General features: G+C 40.6%; 1 protein-coding gene across 1 annotated transcript in view; it reads left to right on the forward strand.

Annotated features, from left to right (window-relative positions):
- LOC309566747 (trinucleotide repeat-containing gene 6C protein-like) overlaps positions 1–19,169 on the forward strand; it is a 456,012-nt gene that overhangs the window by 160,651 nt on the left and 276,192 nt on the right. The window contains exon 2 of the mRNA XM_082272022.1: positions 3,965–4,032. Coding sequence (XP_082128148.1) covers positions 3,965–4,032 — 68 coding nt within the window. The remainder of the gene's footprint in view (positions 1–3,964; positions 4,033–19,169) is intronic.

Consider the following 19,169-nt stretch of genomic DNA (forward strand, 5'->3'; position numbering starts at 1 on the left):
GATAGTGCTACTTTTGGGGGCTCGTACGGGATTTACAGCAGTGGTTGCTACGGGCAACAACCAGACATTTTGTAACGCTCCTGCGTTTTACGTATGTTGTGGATTTTCAGCTGCAGAAATATTCCACTTCAGTAGTCATGTAGAGAAACGCTGAGACACCATTCCCAACTCTAAATGACTCATCATGTGTGGATGATCTCATTTCAGCAAGTAAATACACACACTCAATAAGATGTTTCCTAGAGTGACTTATGTATATAGTAACACAGTGATGATAGGCTGAAGAGACAGGTTGGGTAGAGATGGTAGATGACAGACACTTGAAAGGAAATGTTCTTGAAAGTAAGATAGTAGCAGATGGGATGCAGATAGGTTTAGCAATCATGTATGGTAGTAGATGACAGAGTAGCAGGTGGACATACAAGAGAGATCAACCCAGTGCAAGAACAGGTGGTAGTAGGCTCAAGAGCTAGCAATCTTAGATAATGCAGATGTAGTAATAGTCCTTAGTATGCAGAGCTAGATAGTGTAAGCTTTAGTATAAAGGTTATAGAGGTTTCCCCTGTGGGGTACTTATCACTAATAGCAATGTAGCAGAGGAGAGGTTCGGCAAGAGCGGATGATCCGGTAGCAGGATACAGGGATCAGTGCAGCGTGGTTCCGACAGCGAGGTATGCTTGCAAGCATGAGAGCTTCAAGACAGGTTAGCATCAAGGCACAAAGCAGTTTGAACGAACACATGTGAGTGAGAGCCGGCGATCTAAATAGCCATCCAGTCCGGCGCTCAGTGATGACAGCATCAGTCTTAAAGGTGTATGCGCACCTTACCAAAAGAGAATGGTGGGGCGCATACACTTATGAAAGAGTAATTAGGGTACCCAAAGGTACCAGAACATTACACATTTACCCATGAAACACCATGTCTTCTCAAGTAAAGTGCTTGAGCAATGTCAGTGGAGAAAGGATGTGCTGTATTGTTGGAGAAAATAATATCTGCTTTACAGTATTCGGTGCAAGTGTGCTTTCAAGGTATGGTCAAGAAAGCAGTGACTCGGGATGTGTGGATCAGTGCATCAGGGGTTGTGCCATTACATGTGCTGTAGAAGAAAATGTCTGCCGTGCAGTTGGTAACAGCAGGACAATTTTTAGCAGCAGGGAGGGAGTTGGCTTGTGAATGGAAAAGTGCAACTGGAGCTCAAGTCAGATAGAAGAGGCAGATGTATGTGTATTTGTGGCAGGAAACACAAGCTGCATTACAGTACCATTCATGCAGGCTAAACAGTGTTAGGGCAGCAGCGAAGGGATTACTGCACCGCGTGGGAGAGAGTGCGCCAAAGAGATCTGCCTTGCAGAAGGAGCCACCACTGTAGAGTAAGCTAGTCTGGGGATATGGGCAAAGTCGCCATCCGTGGGCCAATAAACTGAACAGAGAAAGGGAGCTGAGATGTCGCTTCCGATGTCAGGTGTAGCTGAGGAGCAGACACGTGTGTGGGGAAGCAAGATGGCGGATGCCGGAGTGAGCCAAAGCACAGGGGCTATCCCACGTGTTGGCAGAGAACCAGCAGAGCAGACTGAATCTCAGAATTCGACCCTATTGGACACAGTGGCCTGATTCTTGCTCTGTGCAACGGATGGGACACGGAGCATCTTGGACTGGTATGTGGCAGATGCCTGAATGTGTCCATGCGGTTGCAAACGTGGTGCCAATGTGTGCACTGCGGTGACATGTTGCTGAAGTTGCAGCAGAGTGATTGCTAGCCCAGAAGACTGTATGTGAACTGGGAGGTAGGAACCACATCTGACCTGCTGACACCTACAGTGGCCATTCACTTTGGGAGAGGACGGGGAGTGCCGAGAGTAACGCTGGGGCCGGGACCAATAGTACAGACCCGCACAAACATCTGCCAAACCAGGAAGACCCACATTTCCGAGGTGCAATGCACACAAGTTGTGAGGGCTGATCAGCGTCCACAAGGTGCATTGATTGCGGTCTCAGCAACGAACAGTCCAGCTCCTAAAGAGGCACAGGGGTCTCAATTTGAGTATAGATATGGATCCCTGGAAGAGGGAGTCGATGACTGGGGATCAGAAGCAGAGGCTGAGTGGGACTGCGGAACTGAAGGAAGAAGTCCTGCAAGTTCCAGTTCACTTTGCAAAGAAACAGAGGCAGCGGTCGTTCGTATGAAGTGTGCAAGGCATCTTGGGTTCTGTGAGGCCTATGCCTCTAGGGTCCCAGATCTATCCCCACCCCGCACTTATGCCCAGGTTTGGGCACAGAATGACCCCAACTCCAAACTGATCGCAAAATGGAGACCCGTTACATTCCACCTGGGAGGGGAGGCAGACAGAAACTTCCCAGGTTCTCTCATTTTCAATGACTCGTTGAAAGGAAGGTGGCCATGGAGTACAGATAGGATTATCCATATGCTCCCTGGGAGATAATGGAAGAAATCGAGAGCAAGAGGGGGGCTTGGTGTGAAGAGGCTGTTTGGGACTTCCTATACATCCCCAAGCCGCATTGGAACCAATCCAGGCCTCAGCTGGGGGACACCTTCCTGTCTATTAAGTCAAACTGGAATCTGAGGTGGTCAATATATCATTGATCAAGTGGAGGTCAACTGCCCAGATGGAAAGGGCCAAGCCTGGGCCATCAGTTTTCTGAGTCCTGAAGGCAAGATCATTCACATATGTCAACCTTATCACTACCTTAGAGCTATGCCGAGTTCTTGGTCCAACAGAAAGAGTTTGAATTAAAAAGGAGCTAGTGAGACTGAAGAGTTCTAATGTTACAAAATCCCCCTCTCTTCTATCCTTGCAAAAGAAGATGGGGATCATCGAAACTGCCATAGTTTCATCACCTGGGAGAAAGAACTTTTGCCACAGAAGACTTCTCCTGTTAAAGCCAGGAGGGGGTAAACATCTAGCTCACAGAGACCCCTTGCTAAAGGACATTTTGTGAAGATCTTTTGGGGTATGGGGTATTACGCTGCTAAAGGAAATACTGAGAATGGACACTTTGGGAAGATACTTTATTTAAAGGACACTTTGCGAATATTCCTTTGGGCCAGTGGACCAGAGAAATGTTGGAAGAAATTTTGTGCGAGTTGCTACCTTGTGAGAGAAGGGTAGTGGCTTTTTGTCTCTTCAGAGAGAGGGTTGCCACAGTGAAGGATCCCTTGAAGAGTTTTTACAGACACTCACAAGTAGATAAGTTTTGCTAAAGCTCCAGCAATAATAGCCTGCCGCCAGGAGAAGATGTGTTGCCTCTGTGTTGCAGAGAGAAGGACACTGTAAACACCAGTCGTGTGGACTCTGCACTTCTTCATCGTTGCCCTGATAATTGCCCTGGTAAGAGTCAGTGCCCTGGAAAGAGTCAGTGCCCTGGTAATTGAGAGGTACTGTGCCTATTGCCAGTCATATGGTTCCCAAATGGAACAAGTACAGAAGTGTTTAGTTAGTTAGATTGGCAGGTTGTTCTGTATGTCTATTACATATATACTTTTTATGTTGCTGTGCCATTTTTAATTATGATTTCTAACTACCATTAAGCTACACATTTTTTCAATGAAAATGTGCTTTCTGCCTTTCCTCTCTGCTGGCAGAGATGGGTAATTGCCATACTACCTTCTCAGAGCTATAGTGCAAATGAAAAAAGGGTCATGTCTGACCAGGTCAATTAAAGTGCAGTCGTGTTTAGACATTGCATATCTGCTAAAGAAAGAAAATAAAAGAAAGGTTATGAATACAGAGGTTGCTAGTACAGTGGCCATCCAAATTAACTCTATTTCTGTGATTACATATGGGCTTTAATGTGTACTTTCTGCATATAAAATAACAGAGCACTAATGCTCTAAAAACAATACTATGCTTTATTTTTGTACTATAATTAAAAATTTTGTAAAAGCGTTAAGACTAACTACTTTTGCTACTTTCATTTGAATAACAATATGTCTATTTCTTCTAGCAAGACTTAAATGGTTTCGGCAGAGCTGGTGACTATCCTTGCCAGGAAATAGTGATTTCAAACATCAGGTAAGTAAGAAACGTAATTCATTATCCACATCTCTGTACTGGCTTTTCAGTTTGGATGATTGTTAGCTCAATTCTCGTCAGGAGGCAATCACGATGATATTACAGCCCTTCAGTTGCTAACTTCCCCCAATAGATAATGGATTTCCCCTCCAACCAGCTGGGAGTTATGACGACACATCGTACTCAAACTTCGTGCAGTCACAACTAATTTTATTGAATGTGAAGCTCATATTTAAAGCATATTTGTTGAGCAGGAAAAGACTGCTCCAAACCGGTTTTACAGTTCATCAGTCGAATTACATATCAGACAGAACAATACATGAAAGGGCCTTTGCTTTTGCCATGCATCTGTATGTCAATCTAAGGCGTTCCCGAATCTGAATGTGTGTCCTATGACAGTCGCCCTGTCTGCATTTCGTTGGCATGTGTTAATGTAAGCAATTGTCAATTGTTTATGGGTTTGTCCGTAATTTCCATGCGCAGACTTAACTTTGTCAAGTGTCCCAATGAATGAATGAACAGGTGTTTACATGTCGTCTAAATGCAAAACATAGCTGTCTGCTGACCAAGGTGGATGAATGGCTGTCAGTGCCAGCTCGTTAATATGTAAATACAAGGGCCTACACTTCATCACAGAATGGGCACAAACCGAAATATATATCTGAAAAATCATAAGGCATATTAATACAACCTTTCAACCCAACCTTTGATCCCAGCTTATTCATAACGGTGGGATCACTTAGAGTCTCTGAATAGCACAAAACAGGTGACATTATTCCAAGGTGTATGTAGGCTGGTGACTTGGTTGTGTGCACATAGGGATATAACTTCTTAGAATTCTATTAAATCAAAACAGACATGATCAATGGGGAGGGCCATAGCTTGCAAGAGTCCATGGTCTGAAAAATCCAACTCCATTGTTATGGCGATAAAGTCACTACAAATAGACCATGGCAGCACATACCACCTGTTGACGATGGCATGTGATTTTTCAACATGTCCTAAGGCCTTTTCCAGGAAAGGGCAAAAAATAAACCTCCCGTTTTTTTAATGAGAGGAGAAAAAATTCCCTTTCAACCCTCGTTCAGAGCGGTCAGACCAAGTCCCTGGTGGCTATAACGAAAAAACAATGTCCTTTGTGTCCAATCGGCTTGACTTCGACTGTAAAGTGGAGACATGAATGTCTCGTGTCTCTCTCCTTTCCTGGGGTGAGCAAGGGCAAAATGAGGAGAGGTTCTCGGGTGGTGAGCACATGTTGCAAGTAACCAGACAGTGGCTACTAGTGCTCAGCTTGCTACAAAGCGTACCACTGTCGCACGAATGTGACGTCTTCCAGGAGTAGGGGTGTCCGCTGGCATTGTACCAATGCGTCTGTCTAGATCCAGCTGGAATTCGTCTGGTGCTTGTCGTCACAATCTCCAATGATTCAGCTGGTGCTCGTCACAATCTCTGGTACGTTGTCGTGGGGTCCAGGGGTGGGGCTTCCGTCTGTCGCAATGCGTGGATCCAAGCCGGGGAGTCGTCTGTCAGTACCGCTGTTCTGGTCACTGCTTGAACCGTTGCAGGAGGTCCGTAGGGTCAGTCTAGCGACGTCAGCTTATGGAGGGGCCTTCACCAGGATTCTGTCACCAGGCTTGAATGGGTGGGTTGGTGCACCTGTTGGCAAAGGAAACGAGAGCGAGAGATCACCATAATCACTGTTTAATTTTTCAATTAATTAATTCTGCCACATTTTCCTCTGGCAAAATCTCTAGATATGAGAATAAATGGACTCATGGGGTTGAGACGGGTCTGAAGTCATTCTGACTTTAGCAAGAATAGCAGGTAAGTACTGAGACAAAATACAAGTTTTACAAGAATGGCAGGAGTATTTTGCGCCACTTGGCGTCTGGCCTATAGACAGGCAGCAAAAATAAATGCTAGTGAAGCTATTCGCAGAACTGAGGTTTAGGGCCTACAGGAAGGCAGGTAACAGGAAGGATACTTAATGGCACTGTTGTGGGAGAACACAGCATGTCTACACATGCAACAATGGTGGGGGCCCTTGGAGGGGTTGAACTGCCTTGTATTCCTCCAAAGGTGGAAATGGGTTAAATTGCAGTCCTCTGACTCACCCAAGCAGGAAGCTACCTAGAACTGAGTATCCCTTGCATGGCTAAGATGCTGTGATCACTGAACAACAGGGAGTGAAATTCAAGCTGTCTTGTGTACATGGACACATAGAGACACACAAAACAGCTAGAAGTCAGTACTCATGCAGACATAAATCTATAAGTGATTGCACAGTTTGCTTGGTGACACCTGAACAGGAAATTGAAACCAAATGGCCTTGGAGACACAAAATCTGACTTTAAGAACCATTCATATGCAAAACCTGGGCAGTGAGTCACTTTCAGGATGAAAAGAGATCAACTAATTGAATTCACCGCAGGAGGTTTACCTTTCAAAGTAGTAACGCTGGCATAAATTCATTTTAATTCTTAGCATACTATCAACAAGCCAACCACTTCCATCCTATTTTTTTTTTTTTTTTTTTTAATGACAGCTTTCTATTCTACTATTTAACAATACAGATTTCACATACTGCACATCTGATAACGTGCTGTGACATATAAATGACAATCAGTTAACTAGTTTTCCAGAGTTACATATGGTATATGTACACAAATCTGTAAAATTTCATTTGTATCCAAGATTATAATATAAGAGTAGTACTCCAGTATCTGCCTGAGCACATTATCCCATACCAATAATCTTGTCAGGAGAAAAGGTAGTAAAAGCATAAGTGCATAAATTCAAAAATTAGTGTTTAGCACCAGAATACAAAAGTATGTACCAATATACCAAAGGAAAACTCTAAAAAAAAGGACCAGAGATGCTTAATTATCTAAAGCATAGCACCTCATTTTTGCCAGAGCTCATATATGTCAAATTAGAACACATCAAATATCTGACACCCAATAAATAAAAACTTTCTAACACCCATAAAAACAGTCTAATCAATCAGGAAAAAATCTATTTGGAAACAATACTCCCATATGATTGGTTGTTGTTGAAGGCTGTGCTTGGTCATTCTGAAAATCTCAAATTTCACTTATCTGAGGAATAAGCATCAGAAAGGTTTAGTAACAAAACATTTTACTTTTCCTCCTAAAAATAAACCAACGGTTAGAGGAATTGAGCATACAGTAAGCATATCAAACATTTCCTTCCTAACAGTGCACTTTTCTAATACCAAAAATTGTTGACGTCAAATTAATTATTACCACGTGGATTTCTATATTTTTTTGTTATTATTATGGTATACCATAAACTTAAAGAAAAAAATTATTATTGTTCACCATGGTGAAAAAAAAAAAATGAGCAGCTCAAAACATTTCATTTGAAATACAAGAACCCATACGTCACCCATTTTTTTAGCAATTCGGAACATTCCTTAAAACTTGTTTTCTCTACAAGGCAAAACTGATCGTTAATTTGTATGACAATACAGCTGTTTACAGTCCCTTTGCAGTTACCTGTGTCACAGACCGAAAGAGGTGGGGGGGGGGGGGTTTGTTTGCTAAAAAGGCACTTAGAAAATATTTTTTTTTTTAAAAAAGCCAGTGAAGAAAGAAAAGTTGGTGACACAAAACCTTAATGATGAAAGTTCAAAATTGCTTACGATTTTTTAAAGGATAGAAATACAATTTTAGTCCTTAAGGTCACACTTTACACACCAAATATATATTTCCTTGCTTCTAAAAGCTGCCATGACCAGCATAGTACGGCAAAATCACATCACTTTTAAAACATAAGTAATAACCACAAAACAAATTATTATGCAACCAATATTCATTTAGTGTTATGAAATGCTTTGCTTGATACAGCACCTTTAGGAATAGTGTTAAAACGAACACAACATAACGATTCATGGATCTAAGGTTGCCCATACACGATACAATTTTCATACAATCTTCCTAAACGTACATTTCATCATTTTCTCGGAATTCTCCTTACCATGAAAATTTCCCATTATCTTAAGCTCAGAATACAAAGTGAGATCAGCTGAGTTTGAAAGTTTATATATCTATGGGAAGTGACATCAGTGTTTATACTTATTGGAAAAACCTAGTTTCCCAATTTATGTGGTTCCCTGCGTCTAAATAATCAGATTTATACATATCCAACTCATGGTCTGCTGATTAACTATCCTTGGTGGGCAAGACTATACCTTCAAGCTCAGCTTAATATCACATACAATTTCCACATACATCTATACAATGGCATGCAATCTTATATAACGACTAAATACACTTAAGTGTCTATACAAATATATACAAGGTTTTGGAGGGGGAATCCACCATCACACACAGTACTGCTTTGTAACCGGGTTCCAAACCCCATTTTATCTTTGGCGCTTCAGACGCGCTGGAGTACCAGACCCCATCTTTGGGAATTTCAGATTCCCGGGAGTTGCTAAAATTAGCGGTTAACTGGGTACCGTTTATCTGCTCTGACAGTATAGGGTAGTAATAATAATAATAGAAAATATGATTACTTACCCCATACTGTTTTTGGCAGATCTCACTTTCTGACACCAAAACTGTTAGCTCAATTCTCGTCAGGAGGCAATCACGATGATATTACAGCCCTTCAGTTGCTAACTTCCCCCAATAGATAATGGATTTCCCCTCCAACCAGCTGGGAGTTATGACGACACATCGTACTCAAACTTCGTGCAGTCACAACTAATTTTATTGAATGTGAAGCTCATATTTAAAGCATATTTGTTGAGCAGGAAAAGACTGCTCCAAACCGGTTTTACAGTTCATCAGTCGAATTACATATCAGACAGAACAATACATGAAAGGGCCTTTGCTTTTGCCATGCATCTGTATGTCAATCTAAGGCGTTCCCGAATCTGAATGTGTGTCCTATGACAGTCGCCCTGTCTGCATTTCGTTGTCATGTGTTAATGTAAGCAATTGTCAATTGTTTATGGGTTTGTCCGTAATTTCCATGCGCAGACTTAACTTTGTCAAGTGTCCCAATGAATGAATGAACAGGTGTTTACATGTCGTCTAAATGCAAAACATAGCTGTCTGCTGACCAAGGTGGATGAATGGCTGTCAGTGCCAGCTCGTTAATATGTAAATACAAGGGCCTACACTTCATCACAGAATGGGCACAAACCGAAATATATATCTGAAAAATCATAAGGCATATTAATACAACCTTTCAATGATGTAAGTCTTTAATGATCTTACCTTCCCAATTACTATGTGGAAGACCTGAAAGAATGACTGTGGAAGAGATTTACTAAAATTGGAGCATGCAAAATCTGGTGCAACTCTGCATAGAGTCCAATCAGTTTCCAGGTTTTATTGTCAAAGCTTAATTGAACAGACTGAAGTTAGAAGCTTATTGGCTACCATGCACAGCTGCACCAGATTTTGCACTATCCAGTTTTAGTAAATCAGCCCCTTTGTCTTGACTTTATTTCTGTTAACCCTGTTAAAGTATAACTAAAGGCATTTTTTTTTTCATTTTGGATAGAGTAAGGGAGGGTTATAAACCTTTTTTTTTTTTTATTGGGGAGATTTCTGTTCACTTCCTGTCCCATATCCACAACAGGAAGTGAGAAGAAATCCCTCTAAAGTGAGGGAATTCCTGGGTCACTGTATTCAGGCTTGCTACTTTCACTGTAAATGTCAATACTGACTGTTGTCTATAACATCTTCTGCCTTCAGATCAGTCTGCTTAGAAGTATTGTTGAGTCCATTTAACATCCTGCCAATTTACTCAGCCCTTATGAAGGGGGATTTGTGTAGCCCCTGCCTGTTGTAACCAGTTGAACAATAAAGACTTTAGACGCCTAAGGATTTTTCATTTGGCACTCTCTTTGACTAATTACACTTGAGCAATAAAAACCTGACGGGTGTTTTAAGCCCTATCAACTCCAAAAGTTTTGCCTTTAGTTATACTTTAACTATGGTAAGCAAAAAGGGAGGAAAAAGGGAAAAATAAATGTATAATGGGAAACACTAAATTTATTGAACCCATTCAGTTTAAAATAGAAATGAGGTGCGAAACTCCACCAAGTTTTCTAGTATGCACTTGCTTTTTTCTGTGTTTTTTCCCCGCATTTTTTTTATAACATAACTATTCTTCCCCTTTAAAAATACCGTAGCTAGAACAATTAATAAACCTCTATGACTTAAACTAGAAAGCAATAGAAAACCAAAGGGAAAAATGATAAATTATAGGGTGCGTTTATTCTAAAAAAAAAGGCAAAACTATCAACAGAAGACTAATGCTATTTGTACGTTTGACAAAATTTATGGCCACAATGAAAAATGCAATGACATATTATGAATTGTGATCAAATTCTTTTTTATGCACTATCTGTATTGTCATGCTAGAAAGTGCTGTAATGTCTGGGAATTTGATGGGGTTAATAAGGTCTCTGTGCCCTTTTTCTGGTAGTGCTTCACCTTGTTGACCTTCCTGCTTGCATAAATGGTGTTTGGATAACAAGTACCATTTCTCATTATAGTTAGGAAATAGAATTGAGTTCTGAGGTTATCGTCAGAAGATTGACTGAAATCCACATTGCTCTAATCAAGATGAAAGTGTATAACATCCATAATATTAAACTCCATAACAATCAGAAGGGTCCTGAGAGGAGAGTTAATAAGTCAATTCTCTAGACATACAATCATTACCAGGTGCCAAAAGGCAATATAGAATAGAAATTATCAAAGGGCAGAGAAGTGACTGGTTTACATTTTGTGGAGTCCTGGTCAAAAGAACGCAATCAGAGTAGTGCACAAAGCAGATTATTAGACAATACATACATTAAATGCACTCTCCACCCCGAAGCAGCATGTATACAAGGGGTATATATTATGAAATTGTTTCTAAGTGTGTTTTTCAACCTCCTTGTAACATTCTCTTTGAAATGCTAAACCTCTTCTTTTCCTGTTCACTTCCGTTTGTTTGGAAAGATCAATGTATATTAGCTGCGGTCATGGCACAGCTCGATGCACACTGCATATCCCATAGTTCATAGTCTCTAGTCCATCTCTGGAGCAGGCAAGAGAGGGTGGCTATGTTGCAACATATAGTAGGACCATGAAGAACATGTATCTTCTAACAGGTAGACAGATCACCGAAGCAAAAAAAAAAGGAATTTTGTGAATTAGAGGAGGTTGAGAGGAGCAATAGAATGAATATTTTTGGTTTTAAACCAGACTTTAGTGTCACTTTAAAGAGATATGGTCACTCTGGTCATTTGGGGAAAAGTGACATTGTTTGCACAAAGCCTGCCCCCCAGGCATTTAAAGCGGAGTTCCGGCCTCAAAACATTTTTTTCGATAAAACTACCCTAGGGACAGTCAGGGCTAGTGCATTTCATCAATGATAGCCTCTGAACTGTCCCTGGGTTCACTTACCTTTTAGAAGAAATACTTACCTTGAAAATATCTTGTCCAGCGCTGCCATCTCAGGTGTGGGCAGCTGAAGCCAGAGCGTCTTCTTCGGTGTCCTCTTCGGTGACGTCGGAGTCCCAGAATGCCCTGCACCGGCCCTGCTTGTCACTTCCGGTGCAGGTTCATCATCCCTGCACAGCTTCTGGGCATACCATGGGAATAACGTGCCTGAATGGGAAGTGACGAGCAGGGCCGGTGCAGGCACATTGACTCTTGGGAGCGATGACGTTCGGCTCCCAGGAGTCAATGCAAGCAGGAAGAGACGGTGCAGGCCGCGGCTGAAGAGGGAGGAAGAGGAAGGAAGATAAGTATATTTTCTTTAATAACAAGGTAAGTAAATCAAAAAAAAAATGTTTTAATTATCCAATTCTTTTTCAGCGACAGTACAGCAAGCGGATCTTGTAAAGTCGATTTTGAGGCCGGAACTCCACTTTAAACTTTCCCAGGCATGCTCCCGACTGCCTCCCTATGCAGCATCCCTGTCTTTCTAAGCTCTGGTGTCTACTGGTGGCAGAGCTTAGACAAGGAAAAAACATAATGGCACTTTGCTGAGAAGTTGTTCATGTCTAATCCAAAAAAGAAGTGCCGCGCTTATATAAAGCATAAAATATACCTCATGAATGATGTTACATTTAGTGCATACCAAAATAATTACATAAAGTGCATAAAAATCAATTTGGTGCTAGAAACTTATATGGCATGTGTAATTCATCAAAAACACATGTCAAATAAAAACATTTAAAACTAAAAACCATAAATAAAGTGCTCAGAAAAGCATCTGAAAGGTGTTGGTCCTTTAAACAGTCCAAAATAAAAAGTCCCAAATACGGCTATCGCTCCAAGTTGGAAAACATAAAGTGCCTTAGTGAAATATAAAAAGAGAGAAGTACGTGATACAGCCACTCATCCTCTGGTGCACCACCATGCACTCGACAGAAGACAAATGGATATTAGCCTGTTGCAATAATAATCTACCCTCACCAGGACTCCAAGGTATCCTCCCCAAAGTGCATAAAGTGTAACCAAACATTCATCCTGTATGGGGAATGCTCATCACCCGGAGTTAGACGAGTGATATATAGTGTAGCATTTATTGGTATTTTGGTACATCCATACAAACAACATAAAAAACCCAAAGGGAATATAGACAAATGCGGCCAAGCTTACTTTGATGCCTACCCCTCTGAGAACCAGAGACAGCGGTGTGACACCAGCGTGTAGGCCTCCATCTGTCGCATTTTGTGTATGTGTATTCCCTAAAGGCATGAGTTAAACAAATATTAAACTTTTTTTTTCTTCAAAGTCCCAATAAAGTGATCACAAACTTTTCTATACAACATGCACACGTTAGAAATATCTTTAGAAAACATAGGGGGATTCTGAAAACTCCTAGTTTATTTGCTACCTGAGACACCTGAGGTTGTTTTTCGTAGAGCACTAACGTTGAGGGATAAAATTGCCGTAACGTTGTGGACCCTTGGGGGGAACATCTCTATAACTTTAAAAAGGGAGTGAAAGAACACTTTTTTGAGGCATTTTAGAGAATGCAAATGGAGAGACCCTACTGACATTAGGTTTATGGGAATTGATTTGATTCAGCCACGCTGGAGAGGGGGTAATAAACGTTGAATGGTATCCATTTTTAACCAAATGGATATATGAAATGGGTACTTTTTGCCCCTTAGGCCTTAATATAGACATTGACATAAATTGCTTTATAGACAACAGTTAGCAAAGTATTGTAATATGTTGTATCTGTCAATGGGGTTTGTTAGTATGATAATGCATATTCAGTCAAGCTGTATGCTAATAGTGTGTATATTCTTTATATATCATTTTTAGGGGTATTGGAATTATTATTTTTTACACTTTTTGTGTTTTTTAAACTACTCCCAATCTTTTTAATAATCTGTTTTATTTTTATTATAATATAATGTTTATGTTCCTATAAGATCCATAAATACATTATGGCTAATGATTGGTATATATTTGCTGTCAGTGTATTATAGCTGTCAGTGTCGAATGTATCAGCTGCTACTAGTAGTGTCCATTTATCTATTTGAAAAAATAAAAATAGGTGTGCTGTTGGTGAATATAATAAAAGCTGCTACCAAAGAATCCAAATATGCGATTGGAATAAATAATGATGAAAAAGTGGTCTGGTGCGCTAATAAATGTGACAAAATAAATACCCATACACAAATGTATAGGAAAAAAGTGAAGTGGAAAAAATGTATACACATAAAAAAAGTACATAAATCACTGGTGTATCAACAAAAATGAAATGTAGACTTCCAAATCCAATGGTGCAAATTCATGTTAAGTGATACATATTCCCTCCACCATACAGATTCTGCTCTCACCAGACGGAAATTATGAAAGTCCAAAATCAACTCATAAAATCACTCTTGTGCGATGTGAAAGAACTCACTTGCCACGCGTGGACACCCAAAATCAATATAAGCCTCTTACCAGAAAACCAACATGAGAAAACATGTATTGTCCAATGGAAGAAACTCCTCTCTCCTCATTAAGGTAGAAACAGATCCAGGTGATTCACAATGCAATCCAACTTAAACATATATGCTTGGAGACAATCCCTCAGAGTGTACCCAGGGAGAAATGAATAAGCGGACAATAGTCCATTCCCCATTACCTCTAAACACTTTAATAGTATAAATAGAACTGCACTTACAGTTATGATGGTATCAATGAGCGGTTTGCATAAAACTTGTAGATAACAGCGGCCGCCTGCAGCGTGGACCGCGGACTAGATGTGTGACGGTGCGGCGCCTCCTCTATGGCGCGTTTCCTTTCAAAAGAGCTTCTACTGAAACAGGAGGACTATTATTATTAAATTTTACTATTAAAGTGTTTAGAGGTAATGCACTATTGTCCGCTTATTCATTTCTCCCTGGGTACACTCTGAGCGATTGTCTCCAAGCATATACTGTATGTTTAAGTTGGATTGCATTGTGAATCACCTGGATCTGTTTCTACCCTAATGAGGAGAGAGGAGTTTCTTCCATTGGGCAATACATGCTTTCTCATGTTGGTTTTCTGGTAAGAGGCTTATATTGATTTTGGGTGTCCACGCGTGGCAGGTGGGTTCTTTCACATTGCACAAGAGTAATTTTATGAGTTGATTTTGCACTTTCATCATTTCCATCTGGTGAGAGCAGAATTTGTATGGTGGAGGGAATATGTATCACTTAACATGAATTTGAATCATTGGATTTGGAAGTCTACATTTCATTTTTGTTGATACACCAGTGATTTATGGACTTTTTTTATGTGTATACATTTTTTCCACTTCACTTTTTTCCTATACATTTGTGTATGGGTATTTATTTTGTCGTATTTATTAGCGCACCAGACCACTTTTTCATCATCATGTATCTATTTGGAATACTGGAATAGCCTGCTTTTTTAATTAAAATCTATGAACTAGAAGGCGGAATGTTGTGCAAAAACTGTTTGCTGATAGTCACATCTTTTTTTGAAAGAGGTATATATATTTTTATACAAAATTATATATATATATATATATATATATATATATATATATATATATATATATATATAGTGTGTATATATATATATATATATGTATATATATATATATATATGTATATATATATATATATATATATATATATATATAGTGTGTATATATATATATATATATGTATATATATATATATATATATATATATATATATATATACACACATATATATATATATATATATTATATATATATATATATATATAATTTCAGAACTTTTTCCACCTTTAATGCGACCTGTAAACTGTACAACTCAAGTGAAAAATGAACTAAAATCTTTTAGGGGGGAATTATCATGCTTTGGGCCTGTTTTTCTTTAGCTGGAACAGGGCCCTTAGTCAAAATGGAGAGGATTATGAAAAGTCCCAAATTCCAGTCAATATTGGCACAAAAACTAAAGGCTTCTGCTAGAAAGCTGAACATGCAGAGACTGGGGGCTGGCTGGCTTCCATGCACCTCCTTTCAATTTTCAGTTTTTCTGATACAGGGATAGAGACGCTGGGCATTACCTGCTGGTGTCTCACTTAAAGTCCCAAATAGCCTATATTGTTCATGTAACTGGGGATGGAGGCGCTGTGCCTACAGGCTGGTGCCTCATTTAAAGTCCCACCGTGCGATTTTCAAGCGTTTTTGGTGGATGCCGTCTGATTTGACCTCAGTTTTTTCATATACAGGGATGGAGACCAATAGCATGACCTGCTTGTGTCTCATTTAAAGTCCCAAATATTTTATGAAATTAGGGATGGAGGCGCTGTGCTTTACAGGCCAATGCCTCATATAAAGTCCCAATCTGTGTTTTATACTGTATCCACCAAGGGGATGGAGGTGTATGCTTCTCAGCTAGTCCTTTTCAGTTTTGTACCATCGCTACAACATAGCTATTACAGCTATGACATATTAGACCAGTCATAGATGGGAGCGGGTTGGGGGAGGTTTGGGCTGTCTCCCTCCCACCTGTCTCCCATCTATCCATTAGCAGCCATGTGCTTCCATTGTGGAGACACTCAAAATAGTCAGTGTTAGGACTGCAAGTAACACAGGGTGCCGTGTAGAGGCCTTGCAGCTTACACGTGCGTTTGCAAATGCGTGTCAACTAAACCCCTGTTCTTTATTTATATCGTGAGACAGGTCTACTTGGTTGGTGGCAGACTGGAGGGTGAGTACATCAGACTGGGGGCTGGCTGGCTTCCATGCACCTCTTTTAATCCTTTCAATTTTCAGTTTTTTTTATAGTAACATTTGGGACTTTTTATTTTGGACTATATAAAGGATCAACACATTTCAGTCGCTTTTCTAAACACATTATTATTGGTTTTTAGTTTTACATGTTTTTTATTTGACACGTATTTTTGATGAATTACACATGTGATATAAGTTTCTAGCACCAAAATCATTTTTATACACTTTCTGTAGATTTTTTTGCTATTCACTATATTTAACATCATTCATGAGGTATAATTTATGCTTTATACACTGCTCAAAAAAATTAAAGGAATACTTTGAAAACACATCAGATCTCAATGGGGAAATATATCATACTGGATATCTATACTGATATGGACTGGATAATGTGTTAGGAACAAAAGAATGCCACATTGTTTAATGGAAAAGAAAATGATCAACCTACAGAGGGTTGAATTCAAAGACACCACGAAAATCCAAGTGAAAAAATGATGCAGCAGGCCAGTCCATTTTGCTGAAATTGCAGTTGTAGGAACTCAAAATGGTACTCAATAGTTTGTGTGGTCCCCACCTGTTTGTATGCATGCCTGACAATGCCAGGGCATGCTCCTAATGAGACGACGGATGGTGTCCTGGGGTATTTCCTCCCAGATCTGGATCAAGGCATCACTGAGCTCCTGAACAGGCTGAGCTGCAAACTGGCGGCGTCGGAAACATAATGTTCCAGAGGTGTTCTATTGAAATTAGGTCAGGCGAGCGGAGCGTGGGGGTCATTCAATGGTATCAATTCCTTTATCCTCCAGGAACTGGCTGCATATTCTCACTACTGGAGGCCGAGCATTGTCGTGTACCAGGAGAAACCTAGGACCCACTGCACCAGCAATGGGTCCAAGGATTTCATCCTGATAAATAATGGCAGTTAGGGTACCATTGTCTAGCCTGTAGAGGTCTGTGTGTCCCTCCATGGATATGCCTCCCCAGACCATCACTAACCCACCACCAAACCAGTCATGCTGAATAATGTTACAGGCAGCATAACGCTCTCCACGGCTTCTCCAGACCCTTTCACATCTGTCACATGTGCTCAGGGTGAACTTGCTCTCATCTGTGAAAAGCACATGGCGCCAGTAGCGGACCTGCCAATTCTGGTGTTCAATTGAAAATACCAATCAAGCTCCACAGTGCTGGGCAGTGAGCACAGGGCCCACTAGAGTACACTGGGCTCTCAGGCCACCCTCACAAAGTCTGTTTCTGGTTGTTTGGTCAGAGACATTCACACCAGTGGCCTGCTAGAGGTCATTTTGTAGGGCTCTGGCAGTGTTCATCCTGTTCCTCCTTGCACAAAAGAAGCAGATACCGGTCCTGCTGATGGGTTAAGGACCTTCTACAGCCCTGTCCAGCTCTCCTAAAGTAACTGCCTCTCTTCTGGAATCTTCTCCATGCTCTTGTGACTGTGCTGGGAGACACAGTAAACCTTCTGGCAATGGCACCTATTGATGTGCCATTCTGGAGGAGTTGGACTGCCTGTGCAACCGCTATAGGGTCCAGGTATCGCCTCATGCTACCAGTAGTGACACTGACCCTAGCCAAATGCTAAATTAGTGAAAAAGAGTCAGAAAAGACGAGTAGGGAAAAAAATGTCAGTGTCCTGTAAAACCATTCCTGTTTTGGAGGTTGTCTCGTTGTTGCTTATCTAGTGAACCTGTTGCTTATTTCATTAACACCAAAGCAGCTGAAACGGATTAACAACCCCCTCTGCTTCTTAACTGACCAGATAAATATCCCAGGAGTTTAACCACTTGCCGACCGCCCCACGCAGATTTACTGCGGCAGGGTGGCTCGCCTGCGCACAATCACATAAATCTACGTGATTATGTGCAACCAGTCTCGGCGGCACGCGGGATTAGACACAGCGGGAGCGAGACCAGTGAGTGGGCATGATGGCTGCCGGCCTCCCGCAATCTTCACAGAAACTGACAGGAGAGCCGCCTGCCTATTTAAACGAAGCAGGCGGCTCTTCTGTCACACAGGCACAGTGAGATCATGTGTCTCAGCTAGGCTAAAACACCGATCTCTGTGTGCCTGTCACAGAGCCCCCCCCACAGTTAGCAAGCACATATAGGGAACACATTTAACCCCTTGATCACCCCCAGTGTTAGCCCCTTCCCTACCATTGTCATTTATACAGTAACAGTGCATATTATTTAGCACTGATTACTGTATTAATGTCACTGGTTCCCAAAAAGTGTCAAAAATGTCAGTTAGGGGTCCGATCTGTCCGCCGCAACGTCGGAGTCCCACTAAAAATCGCTGATCACCACCATTACTAAACAAAAAATAAAAAATAAAATAAAAAGTCCAAAAATCTATCCCGTAGTTTGTAAACGCTATAACTTTTGCGCAAACCAATTAAAATACGCTTTTTGGGATTTTTTTTAACCAAAAATATGTAGCAGAATACAAATTGGACTAAACTGATAAAAAAAATAGATTTTTTTTAAAAAAAAATTATTGGGAATGTTTATAGCAGAAAGTAAAAATTGTCGCTCTTTTTTTTTTCTAGCGCAAAATCTAAAAACCGCAGAGGTGATCAAATACCACCAAAAGAAAGCTATATTTGTGGGGAAAAAATGAAATCAATTTAATTTGGGTACAGCGTTGCACGACCATGCATTTGTTAGTTAAAGTGCCGAATTGCAAAAAATACCCTGGTCATTAAGGGGGTTAATTGACTTGACGCTATACTCTGATTAAAAGTGTTCCTTTAAATTTCTCTCTGCTTATTTGTTTTAAGCGCTCACTCTTTCTTTTTTGCTTACATGTCTAATCATTAGCTGCTCAAGCCTGAGCAGTCACATAGGGGGAATTGTTCTTCCCCATACCTGGAAACCCTGCTCTTAGCAGAGGCTCACGCA

The sequence above is a fragment of the Pelophylax lessonae genome (assembly GCF_965119305.1).
Source record: "Pelophylax lessonae genome assembly, chromosome: 11".
NCBI classification, from domain to species: domain Eukaryota; kingdom Metazoa; phylum Chordata; class Amphibia; order Anura; family Ranidae; genus Pelophylax; species Pelophylax lessonae.